This window comes from Halictus rubicundus, chromosome 8 (genome assembly GCF_050948215.1).
Source record: "Halictus rubicundus isolate RS-2024b chromosome 8, iyHalRubi1_principal, whole genome shotgun sequence".
Taxonomy (NCBI): Eukaryota; Metazoa; Arthropoda; class Insecta; order Hymenoptera; family Halictidae; genus Halictus; species Halictus rubicundus.
The window spans coordinates 11,596,041-11,612,342 of NC_135156.1; the positions used below are offsets into that span (position 1 = coordinate 11,596,041).

General features: G+C 40.4%; 1 protein-coding gene across 10 annotated transcripts in view; it reads left to right on the plus strand.

Moving 5' to 3' along the window:
* The window catches only part of Dh31-r (Diuretic hormone 31 Receptor), a 147,042-nt gene that overhangs the window by 15,283 nt on the left and 115,457 nt on the right, over positions 1-16,302 (plus strand). For 6 of the 10 annotated variants that reach the window (XM_076791486.1, XM_076791485.1, XM_076791487.1 and 3 more), the window contains one exon: positions 13,070-13,137. The exons of 3 other annotated variants lie outside the window; for them this stretch is intronic. In XM_076791486.1, the coding sequence (XP_076647601.1) occupies positions 13,111-13,137 (27 nt within the window). In that variant the 5' untranslated portion in view covers positions 13,070-13,110. Of the gene's footprint in view, positions 1-11,356; positions 11,394-13,069; positions 13,138-16,302 lie in introns of those variants that run through there. One more of the 10 variants, XM_076791484.1, reaches the window with a different exon arrangement.

A 16,302-nucleotide genomic window follows, 5' to 3' on the forward strand; every position in this document is an offset into this window, starting at 1 on the left:
AACAAACTGAAATTTCCGGGGCGAATCGAGAATAGTTCAACTACTTTTCGAACGCAACCGAACGACGCTCGTTCACCAGTTTTACGGGGGTAAAATAAACGTCGGAACCCGAAGATAGTTTCGAATAAAATTCGTCGAGCAATTAAAAGTAATCGTGGGAATTACGTAGAAACAAAACCTGATAAAACGCGGTTTGTGTTTCGAATTGTTCGTGCTTAATGCGTTGCTCGGAACGCTGATTAGCACGGCATTTATACGGTTTTAACCAAACACGATAATGATTGCTTCGGCCAGATATTTTTTAAATCTGTGTCGGTCCGTCCAAGCTCTTAAATTTTGGTTTATATTAGGGAGACCCATGAGTAATCAATTATCTTGGAATCTAAAACAAACTTTGTAGTAAATTCAAGTTTTTATTTCTTAATTTATTGTATAATCTCCATCATTATCAAGAACAGTTTGCAGGGTTGTAAAAAAAAATTATACTTTCTAGAATATTTTGAACACAGGCTGCTGTACGGAAAACTGTAAAAGAATACGTGTTTCTTCTTCAACGATACAGAACTAAAGGCAAAACGAATTCTTTGCAAATAATTGATTACTTATGGGTACCCCTAATATTTGAACCTACTTTTTTGAGATTAACGTTGATTTTTTACTGTGGTCAATACGAACAGCTAAAATACTATTTTAAAATTCTCCTAACGTTCTTACTGTTTCAAATTACACTTACTCATTTTTACCATAAATGCACGAAATCCGCTATCATTACCGTAAATTGTTCCGACGGTGAATGGAGTTTCTTGACGCGGCGATTCGCAGTGACGAAAGTCGTTCGGAGCGTGTCGGCTGTTTCGGAGCACGGCATAAATTTCACCGGACAACCCGGTTGATTGGGCATTTGACTTTTCCGCAGGTGTAGCTCGCCGCCTCGGCACAGGTAAATTGATTTCGCCGGGGGAGGGGGAGGGAGGGAGGGGGGGGGGGAATAGCCGGTGATGGTTTCATTGCCCGGCATGCTTACTTTTCGCCCGATTCGATTTACGACACGCGGTTCCGTTCCGGCCGGGATACACGCGGAGATTGAAAACGTCCGGGAAATGAATGAAGGCTCGTATTCGGCTAACCGAAAGCAACAGTGAAATATGCCGGCGAGAGTCTCACTTCTGGCCCTGATATCATGTTTGCTCGGAACAATGGGCAATCTTTCACGAGACCATTGTCCCAGCTACACGGGATCGTGCATCCCCTTTAAACGGCACACGGTTCGTTCGAATACGCGAACGAAATTGTCACGTAAAAAATAGCCGAACGTCGTAGCCAATCGGGTCTTTCCCGATTCATTGTTTTTTATGCCGAATTGTCGATGCGCTCCGCGCTCGTAAATTGGGAGAAAAATTTGGTGTAATCGTCGCTCGATAGTTGGTTCACCTTTTGCACTCGAAGTTCTATGTATGATGATGTTAAGAGAGCGAGCATTTTTTTTCAGGACGTATAGAATATGCCAGATCGTGCTCCTTTTTCTCGAAAGCATTTAGTATCGTGTTAGATGCTCTAACAATTTGAGGCTGATAGCTGCAGTAAATTTTGAGACAAAGGAACATGAAATTGGCTTATTCTGTATGTATGGAAAAAATTCCCTACTCTTCCCAAACGGTGTACCGACCTTTAAATTCTACTTACAATTTTTCCTTTGAAACGCATCGTTTATTGCATATTCCGTAGCAGAGTCGCCGTATGCTTTAACTGAGAAACATCTCGAGCGTGAAAGGTTAAAACCGTAATAAGGGGTATATATCAAAATTTCGTTTAGGATTTTTGAAACCGTCCAACCAGTGTGTCCATAGATGCGATATTCAGCTTGAAAATACAGAACAGATTTTCAGCCACTTCCGTCGCGTGTTTTTCCAACCAACACCGGTGGAAAATGCAATGGCTGAGATGCAGTTTATCGCGGGGCATTTTTATTGAAACTAAATCCTGAATTGCGAATCGCTTTTCCAGCAATATTACGCGCGGCGAGTTTCGCGTCTCGTCATTTGTACTTTTTGCGCCCGCGATTTGTAAAAAATCTTTAACAGAATCGTAACTTTCTGTACATTAATATTTGTAGGAAGTTTCTGTGTTTGATTTTCGTCAGCATTAAAGTTCGATTGAAACATCTGTCACCTGCTTTCCTAGCACTTCACACGATTTTTAAACTGAGTAGGGAAACGGGTAGAAAAGTATTTTAAATTTGAACTTTAAACTCGGTACGATTTGATAACGCAATATATATTATTTTTCTATTTAACAATTCCAATTTAATTTTAATATACTATATTATAATGGAAGCACGGTGACGAAAACGGCGGTAGTCCTCGAGTTAATTGCCTCGTGAACATCCAGCAGATGGCAAATCTAATACCGCACCACATCCTTCCAAATTTACATGCGTTTCATCCCCATAATTACTCTTTGAGGTTTCCTCGTACCTGTTGCGAGAATTCGGTGCACCTACTGCGGGGCACGTGCAGTCTCTAAAATCATTATAACACTTAGTGTCCGGATCTTCGTGCGTCCACAGCGTACAAAAATTTAAAAACATATCCAATTAAAAATATTCATTTCTCTTCCTCGCCGCGTGCGTAAATATGTAAATAGCATTCCTCAGCGTTGAGTGGGAATATTTGTATGCAAAAGTGTGAAAATGAGTTGAGCACCTCGCCGATTAATTTGGCGAGTCGAACGACTTTTTTTCACGTCGGCGATTTACGCTCGCGAGCGAAAGGTCACGGGCAGAAATTTGATTCCCGAAAGATCAGCGTGTCGCAGTAAATATTCGCAGTCTGGTGAACTTGAATCGAAGGTAATGGATGGGCCAGCAGAACGAGTCGAGTAGCTCCGGGGCTCGCGGAACACATCTCGAGGTTGCTCACGATGCGATAAATCGGTGAATTGCTTCGTTGACGCCGTTCCGCCGCAGCTGAAATAATAACACGACCAGGATGCCTCGTTTTATCCGACCGATTGGAAAACATTGGTTACAGAATCGTCGTTTCCGCGTGATCGACATGCCCGTGCGATCGATACGTACACCCGCGAATATCAATCGTCTCCGGTGATCGTTTCGTGTGGTCCAATTAACATTTGTAGCAGCGTCAATACGCGGGCTACTACTCGATTGACTCGTGTAACCGTCGATCGATTTCACACGGGGACACCAACACGACGAGATTTATGGTTTTGCCGATGGCTAACGCGGGGCACAATCATGTCTTGAAAATTGGAGTAAGACGTCAAAGTAAGAATTTTAATTTAAAATAATAAAGTTTCTTATTGCCAATTTTCAATCAGTTTGGATAATCGAGGTTCCCATTTTAATCAGAAGAATGTTATAAATACGTTGGTAAAAGTTTCGTAAAAAAATTATTAAAAAGGTATTCTCGAGTTTTTCACAAATATTGTGCAGATCTCTGATACGTATATCGAGACATTACCGTACTTAACGAAGCGGCTGAACTTTCGCTCTAAGGGTACGTCCGAGGATCAATTATCTTTGTCCACAGATTCGTGCTTGTAAATTCACGCGAACATCGACGATTATGACTACACGATGAAGCCTTTGCGCTCTCGACAATACGGTCGCGATAGTTTGCTGATAATTACCCAGACATCCCCGGTGCCTCGTGGATGATGGGATGGAAACCGATCGGAGATGACCATTATCTGGGGACAAATATTAGTCAACGATGTAATTTAGTAGGTCTCAAGCGGGCCGTAGTTCACCGACACAAGCTGTTCCGTAAACGTGAATCAATTTACGTTTGGAATCGTACGGCTCTTCGTCACCGGATGGTCCTCGTCCTAACGCGGATGCCAGTTTTAATTATACTCTGTACTTTAGCAGAGTTCTCCTCCGGTGACCACTTCGCTGATACGAATCTAATCCTGTGGACCGGCGCGCCCGACGCATTAATTGTTCCCTCTTTGCACAAAGACTTTAATGCTTTGATTGCAAATTACGTCAGACGTTTCCACGGTGTGAATTTTAATTGGTCAGTGGATGCTGAACTCGTTGCGGTCGTTGAACGTGTGGATCTGTGTTTGTCCACGTTTATTAGAAAGACGTGACTTTCTGTGTCGTATCCTAGGAAGAGTAATGGATAATTTTTAACGGAATCGTTTTTATCGTATCGCCAGGACCACGATTAAAGGTATCGGATGTGTCCTTCGTTTTTGTGGATGGTGGCGGTATTTCTGCGGCGCAAGCGAACATTTGTGATTCGCATCGTCGGGTATGCAGTTGCAAGGAACAATGTGTGGGCAGCTGCATTCGCACAGATAGAATTGTTCACGTATTTCGAGCGACGCGCGTCATTGTTCGACTGGTCTTGTTCCGGGCTATCTTCAATTTAGCAAGGAAAATGCGCGATTGTTTCTTGCTCTGATGCTCGAGCAACGTCGGGAAGATGTTATCGACCGATTTTGACTCGGCTAACTGATTGCTCGTCGAATCCCGAAGGTCTTCTTTGTCAGTTCTACGCTGCAATGAGAAAACAATCGATCTGAATTAAAGGGACACCTATCTAATTCTTATATCAATAATTACGTCTTTCTATTATAATTTGCAGTAGCGCTTGTGAAACAGCTGGAGCCCGAGATTGGACAGCAGATTGCAATTTTCCTGGTAAAATCTCGCATTTTCGATTCCCCACGGAAGCTCGATGATCGACAGAGCATTTCCGGAAGATTAGGTCGGCGGCGCGTCACGCGTGGTTCGTTGCTCGACGCTTGTCGATCCGCATCGTAGATCGTGCCAAAAAGATTCCCGATAATGCGATAACCGCGCTGTTCCGCGAAATACGTCGCGCATAACGGCCGTCGTCATGGATGCTGAATAATCGGCGCATCGATTCATTAAACGGTTGGCATGAACGCGAAAACAAGGAACGAGGCGGCGGAGGCGCGAAAATGCGAAGCGTATCGCGAAATCGGGAGATGGCAAGGCCGATTTAATGAATGCGCGTTTACCGTAATCGTTGGTATTCCATCTTTCAGGCCATCTCTGGGCCGTTAATGTCGACCGATGATTTCAATTGACGTCAAAATCAACACCGGTTACGGCCGCGTGCGAGCTGTCGATACGACAGCGTTTGAAACGACCCGCACGCTGACAGCGATTCTGTTATTGGCGAAACAAGTCTGCTTATTTGGCCAAACCTACTGCCAGGTGATTAACTGACTGTGACTACTCGGAATCCTTACGGTTCGCCAGAAATTTGGCCGTGGTCTCTTCAAAGTCGAAGATCAACGATTGAGAACTGAATAAGTTGTTCAAGTGAAATTTCGTTCATAGTTCGACCAATATTTTGGAGTTTGTATGGTGTAACGAGTTCTGAAATTATTATTTAAAGGGAAATAGCCATTGACACTAGAATTATCGAATCAGAGTTTGTTAAATAATGTACAGTTTTGATCTAAGTCCTCGGGTCCGTGGGGTGACATAGATCGTGTAGGACTACTATTTTCTCGTGACCGCGTCGACCGCGCCGAAGGTTGAAATGATTCAGCGCGAAATTATATCGCGTTCTTTGGAAATTTAAATATTTAAATAACGATGCTAACTTCCGAGTACGAAGTTCTTTTCACGCAGAAATGCGAGAAGCTGCCGCCGCCGAAGGCGTCAAAGATGTCACAGAAACTAAAGGGTGTTTGAACGCGCGTGAAAAAACTGTGAAAAGACTGGAAATTTCAATTTTCTGGAAAGAAGAGAATTGGCAGCTTATGAAGAATGTAACAACCTTGAAGTGACCAAAGTACTGAAAGAGTTGAAAGAGATGAAAAAGCTGCAGGAGCTAAAAGAACTGCGATCAATTGAGGAAGCTGAAGACACTGAAAGAATCGTGCCAACGAAAGGAACAATGAAATCCTAGAAAAATTAAGCAACTGTGAGAAAGCTAAAAAGTTTCAAAGAACGCGGAAATCGCTGTAAATATCAGAGAACGCGAAAGAAACTTAAAAAATTGCAACTTAAAATGTATTACGATAGTTTTGGGTAGTTTTTTCAGCTGATTTCTTTTAGATTTTATATCGTAAACAAATTGTCCAAATTTTTGGAGTATCAATAGGAGCATAGTGAACGAATAATTACGATTCGAAGACAAAGATTGAGAATGGCTATTTCGATGGTTAGCAGAGAATGTAGCCTGGAGAATACTTATTTAACTTCGCTCGTTTCCGCTCCTAGAATTAAACGAAAGGGGGCGTGAAAATCTGAAATTGCAACAAAACTTTCTGAATGGTTGAAACAAAGTTCATCGCAATCTTAAAATAATGCGGACTTAAATCATCTAAAATTGCCCACTAAAAACGAGTAGATTTATTTCGGCCATTAGAACCGCCGAGGGATAACGAATGACACGAAAGTTGTAAACTTGCATTAACGAATGTACAAAAATCGAGTGGCAACCTGTTGCGACGAATCGTGAAATCTGGAACCGGTGAATCGATAAAATTGCCATAAATTTTAACGCGCGGTTACTTATTTCGCAATCACATGCTCCGACGATTCTGCACATCTCCTTGCGTTCTTGTGGTCGCAATAATGAAATGCAGATTCATGTTAATTGCCTTTGTGTAATTATAAGAAAACCCGTACGGAGATTTTTTCAGCTGGTTCGCGCGTCGCCTCAAGCTGGACTATGTCCTAGATACCCCAGTCGATCCTCGAGGACTATACATTTCAAACGGCTTCGAAACGAACGTTTCGATCCTCTTTTTATACACCCCGAATGAATATTTAAAACTTCCGTTTACGTTTTTACCATGCGATCTTTCAAACAGGTGCTCTGTATACATACATATCAAGTTTCGAATGCCGGTTTGCGTTTCCTTCTCTCGTTCGGATCGATGATCCATCCATTCCGATTGCTTTCTCCGGAACGTGCAAGTTTTGAACGGGGAAAAAACTTCATTACTAGTTCGGGGCGGATTGATAAATGAAATCACGCAAAGACCCCAGCCGAAATTTCGACTGATTTATGGAAAATTTACGCGGGAAATTTCGACGGCAGCGTAATTTATCATAGCCCTTCCTGATGGCCGAAAACTGGAACTGACCCAGATTTTAATGGGGACCACGGAAATCGGTTTCTACAATGTTGATTCATTGTTACAGCCGTGCCTGGTCCCAGAACGCCGGCAGTAAATTTTTTCAAAACGCCCGCGAGCTTTACGACCGCCCTGTATGATTATCGCTGGGATTTACGGTTTTATCTTTATTCGAATTTACTTTTATTTCAATTTGCCGTTTCAATGATTTTAGTATCTGGATGGTCCAGATAATCAATTCGACTTTTTATTAAAGATATAAAATTCTATGGATTCATGCATGCGTGAACGTATCGACATTTTTGTGTTCTTGTAATCTCTCTACTGTTTGAAATCACCCCCAACTGGTTTTTGTCGTAAATACACAAAGTCCAGAGTCCACTCATTAATTAACGTTTGGCAGAAGGTTGCTGGAGGTTGTCAGAGAGTTTCGCGCAAGAAAAACTGCTGGTTAAAGCGAGCTAGGCAATAATAGCGTGGTATTTGTAGCTATTATCGACTTGATGAATTGTTTTGCTTACAACACTTAATTTCCGAATAAATATAGATTTGAGCTTCCGGTTCTTGAAAATCGCGAAGCCGGCGAAGCTTCGCAAGCTTCCCATTGAAATTAGCTTTTTGGCGCAGCTGTTGCTGTAAATCTATTTTAGCGGTACACACTTCGGTCGTTCATCGGCGAAATGGATTCGCCGATTTTATTTTTCCTTGACTATTTTCTTCCCTCGCCGTGTTTGCCGCTACCTGGTACAGTTTGCGTGTCCAATTTGCGACGAGACACGTGTGCGAGCTTCGTGTTAACATATTTTTTACAAGACTTTAACGCAAGTTGAAGTAAATTTGCAAATATTATTCTACAGAAGACATACTTTCGTTACATTCGAAATTGACTTCGAAAAACAAGAACACGCTCTCCAGTGGAAACGGACTCGAAAATATTATTCCGCAGAAAATATACTTGATCGAATGAATTTCAAAATATTGTTGTGCAGAAAACGTACATGTTCGAATGAATTTCAAAATATTTTTGTGCAGAAAACATGCAATTGTAAATTTTCAAAACGGTACTAAACGCAGGACGCGCCAGTTGGAACTTAGTTTATCGAGTCATGTTTGTAAAAGACTTTCCATTAATTTATAAAAATAAGAAGTTCACTACCTCATTAGGAAATCTTTTAAAGAATACTAGCCTTCTATATTCATCCTTCTCGTACCAAAAATTATTAATTTTAATAATCGTTGTAAACACCTGCCAACAAAAATGACAACACCTCGCCGCACATTTGAACGTGAAGTTAGTTCAAAAATATGGTGCGGCGTATATTTTGACTCGCGGACAATGCGTTACTCATCCCAGTACCTTTGTCCTCCGCAGCAAAAATATGACGTACAGTGAATAATTACGTTTCTTCCACAAAAACAGTCCGCCCGAAAAAAAGGCACACAAGGTCGTTGGAAACGTATACGAAACGTTATCTACCATCCTGTCCGCGTTGTCGGCGTCCAAAGGAAACGGAATGCAACAAAAGAATTTACGCGACAATCCGTAAACATGTCGGGTACTAAAAGCAACATGGGACTGGTGAATAAAGCTGCGTACACACTGGGGAACGTTGCCATAAGATTCTATAATACACATGTAGTGCAGCAACAGGTCACTGGCCGAAGTGGCCGCAGGCACGTGTAGTAAAAATTTTTCATCTTCATTATAGTCATAAACTCGATATATTTTCACACACATTTCTTACACCTTTAAGTAACTTTGAATACTTTCACAATAGGAGATTGAGTCACGATTAATTTCTTTAAATTTTGAACTTAATCTTGTGGTAGTTTGTTTTGGCACCGCAAGATTCTTCAACGTGAAATGGTAACTACAGTCAACACATTGACGATCAAGTTGAACCGCAAACGGGTCGCAGAAGGTTACAGATTCGGTGACGCGATGGGGGAATTTTGGGATCGCGACCTTCGCAGGGTTAAGATCCGTGTTCCCGAAGAAAGACGTGGTGGAAAAGGCGCGAGAAAAAAAAAACGCTTGACGCAGGTGTCGTGTCTGTTGGTGCGCCGTTGATGAATGAGTCGGATTGGTATTGGAAAGCTTGTGGTGTCGGTGGGTTAACTCGTCCGACGCTGGCTCCGAGCCAAACGCCGCGTGTTAAGCCGCAACTGCTCCCACAGAAACTATTTCTCGCTAAATCGAAGATCGCCCGATCTTCCTGGAACCGTTGTAAGAAACGTTTGGCAATCCGTCTTCCGGATTGGCCGCGCGTGCTACCTTTACCAATAGAGAGAACGGAATTCGCGCTAATCGAACGCTAATATTTACGAGGACCGTCCGGGGAACCATTCCCATTTCACCTCTGCGTATCTGCGATCCGCTTCCTCGCGAGGTCACCGTTCGACTGCATCTTGCCAATTTCCACAGGGTACACTTCACATATAATAACCAGAATTATCGAAATCATTTTAACTCGAAGATAGTGCAGTGTTGATCTACGCCGAACGGAGCTACTCGATCTTAGTCGGTTCGCCTGTCCCCTCCACTGGGGGCCAAGAAACCATTGTTCATTATTTTTTTAGGGGACTTTCACCAACTTATTCGTGGCATTTTTCTGATTAAAACGACACCAAACACGATATAATTTGAACTGTATTTAGTGTGACGAAATAGTAGCCCTACACGATCTATGTCACAGTAGTTCAAATAAACCCTTGCCCGTTGGGGTCCGCGCGGACTAACCAGATTTTATTAATGGTGGATATCAATTTTGAATTTATGCGAGGGTTTCGACGTGTTCATTTCTGTGAACAGCTGTGATCGAACTATAATAGATAACTTTACATTTTATATGGAGAAAGTTTGTCTAATGTTGCGAATGATACGATAACGTTGATTGATCGAGCACCAAGAGGAATCAACAGGTTAACACATTTCCTGTAAATGACGCCGTTTCGTGTTATCGATGACTTAAGGATGCATGGACGGTGCCAATTGCGGTTGTTACATGCTGCACGCTTCGGTTGTCACTTGTGATCTATACGCGGTTTCTAACGAGGAGCAAAGTTCGTAACAAGACAGTACACGTTACAAATAAACAGTACAAACAAAGTTTATAAGTATAACAGTATTCTTTTTAATTCGATGTAATACAGTCAAATCAATCGACAAGTGTGCAACATACGGTGTTTGTGCTCGACGAAGACGTGTTTATTGGTTGATTCGACATACTGTGTCTCTTGAAAGAAGTGTGTAGCTGTCGTTTAAAAAATAAATTTGAAGATGTTAGACTCTCAGGTTATCTCGAGTAACACAGTTCGTACGCGAAGGCAGGTAATACTCGTGACAAATTCTGGATAGTATAAGATTTCGCGGAGTTTAAGTTTAAAAAAGCCAAGTAGAAAAAGTCCGATAAGAGGATCTCTTCGGGAGGGTCTTCTTAAAAATGAATTACGTTGCGTAAGCCCTCCCACGTTTCGAGCGCGATTTATTTCGAGATACCCTATATATTTCTTTAAATTCTATCACTGGCTACAAAAAGAAACCTCGTTCCAATTTTTCTCATCGCCGAGAAGATATTTTTGCGCGTCCTTTTGTGTTATATCCTTCGCGACTGCGACAGTGTTCGGTCGACCATTGGAATTCTTGTGTAAATAGTATATGGATCGAGCACGAAGTTTTTCCCTCTCTTTTCATCTATAATTAGCTGGGCATTCAATGCAAATTTACAGGACAGTAAAAAACGTGGATATATGAATAATGTTTCCTATATTGCGAGAGGAATTATTACAAGAAAACCAAATGATATAAGGCTAAAAATCTTTGAGCAATATGCTCAGACATAATTCGGTATTGTAGACAAATTTTTGGGGAATTCTATTATTTTTAATGTTTTTTATTATAAATGTTGACCGACTTATCGAAATGACTTGAAGAAAAATCACTGTTTACAATTTTACATACAGTCGTGTTTATAAAATAAATAGGTTCCCGAAAAGTTATTAACATTTAATTCTAATGTAATATTAATCATGCATAAATATAATGCGGAAGGTTTTTTCACTCTACGTTATATAATATTGTTTTAACAAAAGTTTACAGTATTTTTGTTCAGATATATATGTCTGCCTCGCGAGTTTGTTCAATAAAAATTAGGGACGCACGATCCGTTAGTAATATTCGACATTAACTTCGAAGGTTCCGTGCAATTTTTGTTCAGCATGAAATCGGGATGTTAATTTAAATTGCATTCCTATCTTACGTGGAAAATATTGGAGAATTATGGAAAACGGTACAGTGGAGAGTAAGTATTATCGAAACGCGATACCGGTTATTTTCATGTTGTTCCCGGAGCCCTGAAAATATAATAGTCCGCGTTATCATAGCAATCTCTGCGACCGGTTCCGATAGAAAATGCAAATTCGTCGATAAGCCGAATGCAAACAGTTTCTTGGGAATCTTGAACTGGATTAATAAAAACTGACAAGTGAATCCTCTTCGTGCCTGTTATCTTGTACACGTCTTTCTTCTGCTTCTGTGCTGCCAAACTGATCAAACATTCATGGGTGAATAGTTAATGAATTTGATTGGATCTCGATATAGAAAGAATCAAAATGTTACATTGGATCTTCAGAATTTTCAAATATTATTGCCCTACTGATTTTTATGTAATATCACAAATTTTCTGCTTCAGTTGCAACATGGAAGACGTTTATTTCTTCTTTTGATAATTGTTAGCGAATTGAAAATAATACAATAGTATTTCCCAGTTTTTTAAAGTGATCTTACCGTTTTGTATTTGATCTATTCATTTTAGCGATAAATGTGTAAAATCAGCAGTTGCCTAGAAAATTGTGTCACGGAAATTTATTTATTTAGCTCCGACCAAAAATATTGCAAATAGCGTGTGCAAAGAGTTAACACTTATCGAGGTTCATTTTATGTCTGCTGTTTGCTTTCCCACAAGGTCCTTCACTATATTGGTCTCCGAGCGAAATATGACGCGCACACATACACATACGATTGTCAAAATCGCGAAAATATCACCGACTAAGGTAATTACACCTGGTGCTTGGAAGTGTGACGAAGGTTCGGAACACTTGTGCGATAATTCCGCGTGTGTATAAGTCTGTATATACATAATAACGTTAATACATGTAACGCCGCCGTGAGGTAATGTGGGAACATATTTTCGCAGCTGCTAGCATGATTGGCGGAACGAAGCCGCGACACGTAGTGTACGCAATTAAATTTGAATGTTAAAAAATTACAAAAATAGAAAGAGGTTTGAAGAAATACAGAAAAATGAAACAAACGATTTTATGAAATTTTTTTGCCTTCGGAATGTTTGATAAAATTTCGGTTTTGAAAGGAGGAATGTGTCCTTTCGTTTCAGCTGTAGATTTTTTCACTGTATTTCTTCAGTTTTTTAAAGTATGAAGAGCTTTGGAGAAGAAATATTATTTTCGGTTCTCGAGTGTCGCTTCGAGACATTAGCGCATAAATTTCACCGTGTCAATATAATACTTGAATTATGCAGAGCAAGTCACGCAATTGGTGTTCGTGTTAAAAAAAGAAATGGCAGAACGACCATGGCTGTGACCTTGCCATGCCCACATGCGCAAGATGCGTGCACAATGCCATTGTTTGCTCCCTTTTTTTTTAAACGACTTTTGTTTAATAATTCGTAAAAGGACAATAAGAGCTCGTAAAAAGCGGTTGTAAAAGAACGAGGTAGATTTTCAACGGTATTAAACAGTTGTACTTGTTTTGTTTGTAGTGGTCGTCATAATCCCACTACCAAGAGTCAGAAAACAGATTCTGTTACAGTGCATTTATATATTGCGAACAAAATAATTATTATTGATAAAAATGGTTCATTAAAGACGAAATGTGTACGGTGCAATGTTAGATACATTTTGTATAAATATTTTCGGTGTTTCTTACGCGGATTAACACCTTTACATTTCTTTGTTGCAGATCGTGACTCGAAAGCATTAAACCCCACTATATTCTCAAGAATGGTTAATATGGACATGCAAATTGAGGTGAGCAAACGTTTCAAGTAAATACTTATTCATCAATTTGCATATTTTTCTGGAATCTCAATTTTAGTGGTGTATTAAATCCCTTTAATGTCGGTTGTAATACTAAAAAATTAGATACAATTTCTCTTTATCTACGAACATATTTTCTGAATTTTAATGTCGTTTATATGAAAGCCCGATAAAAGATTCTTACCGCCTTTTGCGGATGTAATAATTATAAAACCGTGCACCTACATGAACCAACCGAGTTCGGGTGCCAAAACGATGCCAAAAAATATTTTAAGCAATTCACTCTTTTCTTAATTTTTATCAAGATATTTGTTAATAATCATTTAATTGTTTCGCTGTAAAATTTCCGTTTTAATTTGTTCCCCAAGGGTGCTTCTCTCAAGTAATCTGCACGTGTACCAGGCTCAAATGTTCAAGCATTCCCAGATTGTTTAACCAATTAAACATAAAATTCCTGAACGCGTCAGCGTGTTTTGTTTTCGGCGCAAATGTTTGCACGATGCTTTCGCGAATCGGTTCGCTCCCCCCACTCCCGTTGTTGTTTCGCGTGCAACGTATCCGCTCTATTTGCGATAATTACGGAAAAACGAACCGGAAACACGCGATGATACTTTCCTTGCGCACGGGGCCGCTTTATTCGGCTCACTAATGCGGTCCTGGGCAATTACGGGCCGGTGTTAATTTCCCCTGTGCAGTTCTAGCCGTCGTTTTCTTGACGAGCTCCAGACAGCATTTCGTTAACGCCTCACCCACCGCGAAACAATTTCATAGATTTTTTAATGACCGCGCTGTGTACGGCGGAAGACCTATATTTTCTTCTAAGTAAAAATTAAGAGTTAAAAATAAAAGAGATTACTAGATTCTGTCACGTAACTTGTTGGCCAACGAGCAAAATTTCTAACGTCCCCGAAATCCCGCAAATTTGGAATTAGAAGCACAGAAATATAGAATTTCATATAAATTTAGAATTAGGAGCACAGAAATATAGAATTTAGAAGCACAGAAAATGAGATAATTCATATTTAAGTTTTGATCCAGCATTGCAAGGACTCCCTTCCGCCTTCTTCCGCTTCCGTCTATACTTCCGCCTTTATTTCCAGTGATATCGATGTTGAACGCTCTTTTAAAAATGATTTTAACACTGTCTCCATAAAATTTTACACCTTCCACATTATTTTCATTACTCTTCTCGAATTTCAATGAAAAGCAAGTGCTGTAAACAGTTGTTCTCCCTTAAATTCTGGTTTCCCTACGACGATCGCCGTCTTTGAAAAATTTAGTTTTCGTTCCCTAAAGTTCGAACCTCGGTAAACGGTTCGTATAAATAGCGAAGTGGGAAACGTAAAATAAAAATATCTCGCGCGACATTGTTGGAAATAGAAGCGGACAGGACAATAATAGAGCAACGCAGGATCCATTTAACGGGAAGACGAAAATTTCCGTGTGCAACATTGTTGGTCAGCCGTGCCGCGCGCGGTTTCGCAGGTCGGTTTAAATCATGTAAGGTAATTAACACGATTCGCAAAGACATTGGGTTCGGAATATATTGTTATTGTAGCAACGATTACATCGGAGTTTTAGCGTTGCAGCTAAGCAGGTCGCAGTAAATCCGTTTTCGGAATCGTAAACGTCGTAATTCCACGAGCACGACCGCCGATTCGCCTAATGACATTTATCAGGAAATCAGAAACGCTTACATCGCAGTGGCGAAATAGAAATTCTTCGTTTGGGCACGTCGAAACGCGAGTGTGCAATGCTAAATCTGATAAAAATCATTTCCGTCCGCGAAATTAACAGATTGCAACAGAAATGTCGGGGTTTAAACAAAATTTCGGAAACAACATTGATTATTAGACTGTCGACCTTATCACCTTAAAATTTATCCGTTCATGTGTAAATTCATTTCTAAATTCATTTAGAAATCCATTTGTAAATCCGATTATAAATCCATTTGTAGATCCATTTATAAATCCATTTACATTCGAAATGAGTACGTGTAGTTTAAAAAGGGATGCAGAAAGATTGTAAATTTCGAGAGAAATTTAATTGATAGCAGCTGGAATTTTTAGAAAATCATGTAACGCGCTGAAATGTTTCACGAGGTAAAAAGATTCAGGTAGTTCGATGCTCTCCGGCTGAAGTTTCAGATGTAAAAGGCGGCGATATGGATTAACTCAATCGTTACTCAACTCGACTGGCTTAATTATTATTCAGAGAGACCCAGAGAAATGCAAAGGCGACTAGTGGTTCAGATTTAAATACCTCAGACGGCGAATTAAACGCTTCCGCACCGCGACGGGGAGCAATGTTAACGAGCGAATTCGTCTTCATTCATGGTTCTTAGCCCCGAGCGTAAGATCACAATGAATAGAGCACTCTACTATCAATCTCGAGCTGTCATGCCACTTATGATTCACGACGTATCACCGTGATTCCTCTTATCAGTCCTCGTTTTGTCGGATACGTACGCCGCGCAGCAATATTTTAATCCAGTTGCCGCAGTTGTCACAAAATTATTCACTAAAAATATTGTACATTTTCGGCAGACGTTCACCAACGAAATAAATCAATTTTTAATCACTTGTTGTTAAAATGAAACAGGGGAGACAAAATTTCAGTCCCATTTCTCTGCAAAAGTTTCAAGTGCAATTAGAGATGCATATATTATTTATTTTTATTGATTGCAGTGATTTTGCTTCTCTAATGGCAGTAATCACTACCATACAAATCGAGGATTGTGCATTGGTCCATTATATTGACAGGTGGACTATATGAATTTCTCTCCAAAACAGAGCATTTAACAAATCATTTCCCTTCCTCGATCATGGCAGCGTATTGTTCGCTGGACAAAGGTTGTCCCTGGCTGCGAGATGATCCACGTTCATCATCAACGCAATTAATGAGATTCGCCGATCCTCCGCATGTTCCATTAATTACGACATGGGCAAAATATGGTCGGGCCGCACTACGTTCGGAATATTATCAGAAGTATCATCATGGAGGAGTATGTAGTTGCAAACCGGGAAATTTCTGACGGTCGGCGATACGAGAATAATTGCGTGTAGATCTAGAGGGCGGCTGGCAGAATTGGCCAAATCTTTGGTAATTGCGTTTCAATTCGGAACTGTAATTGAGACACGTTGTACACGAATATTC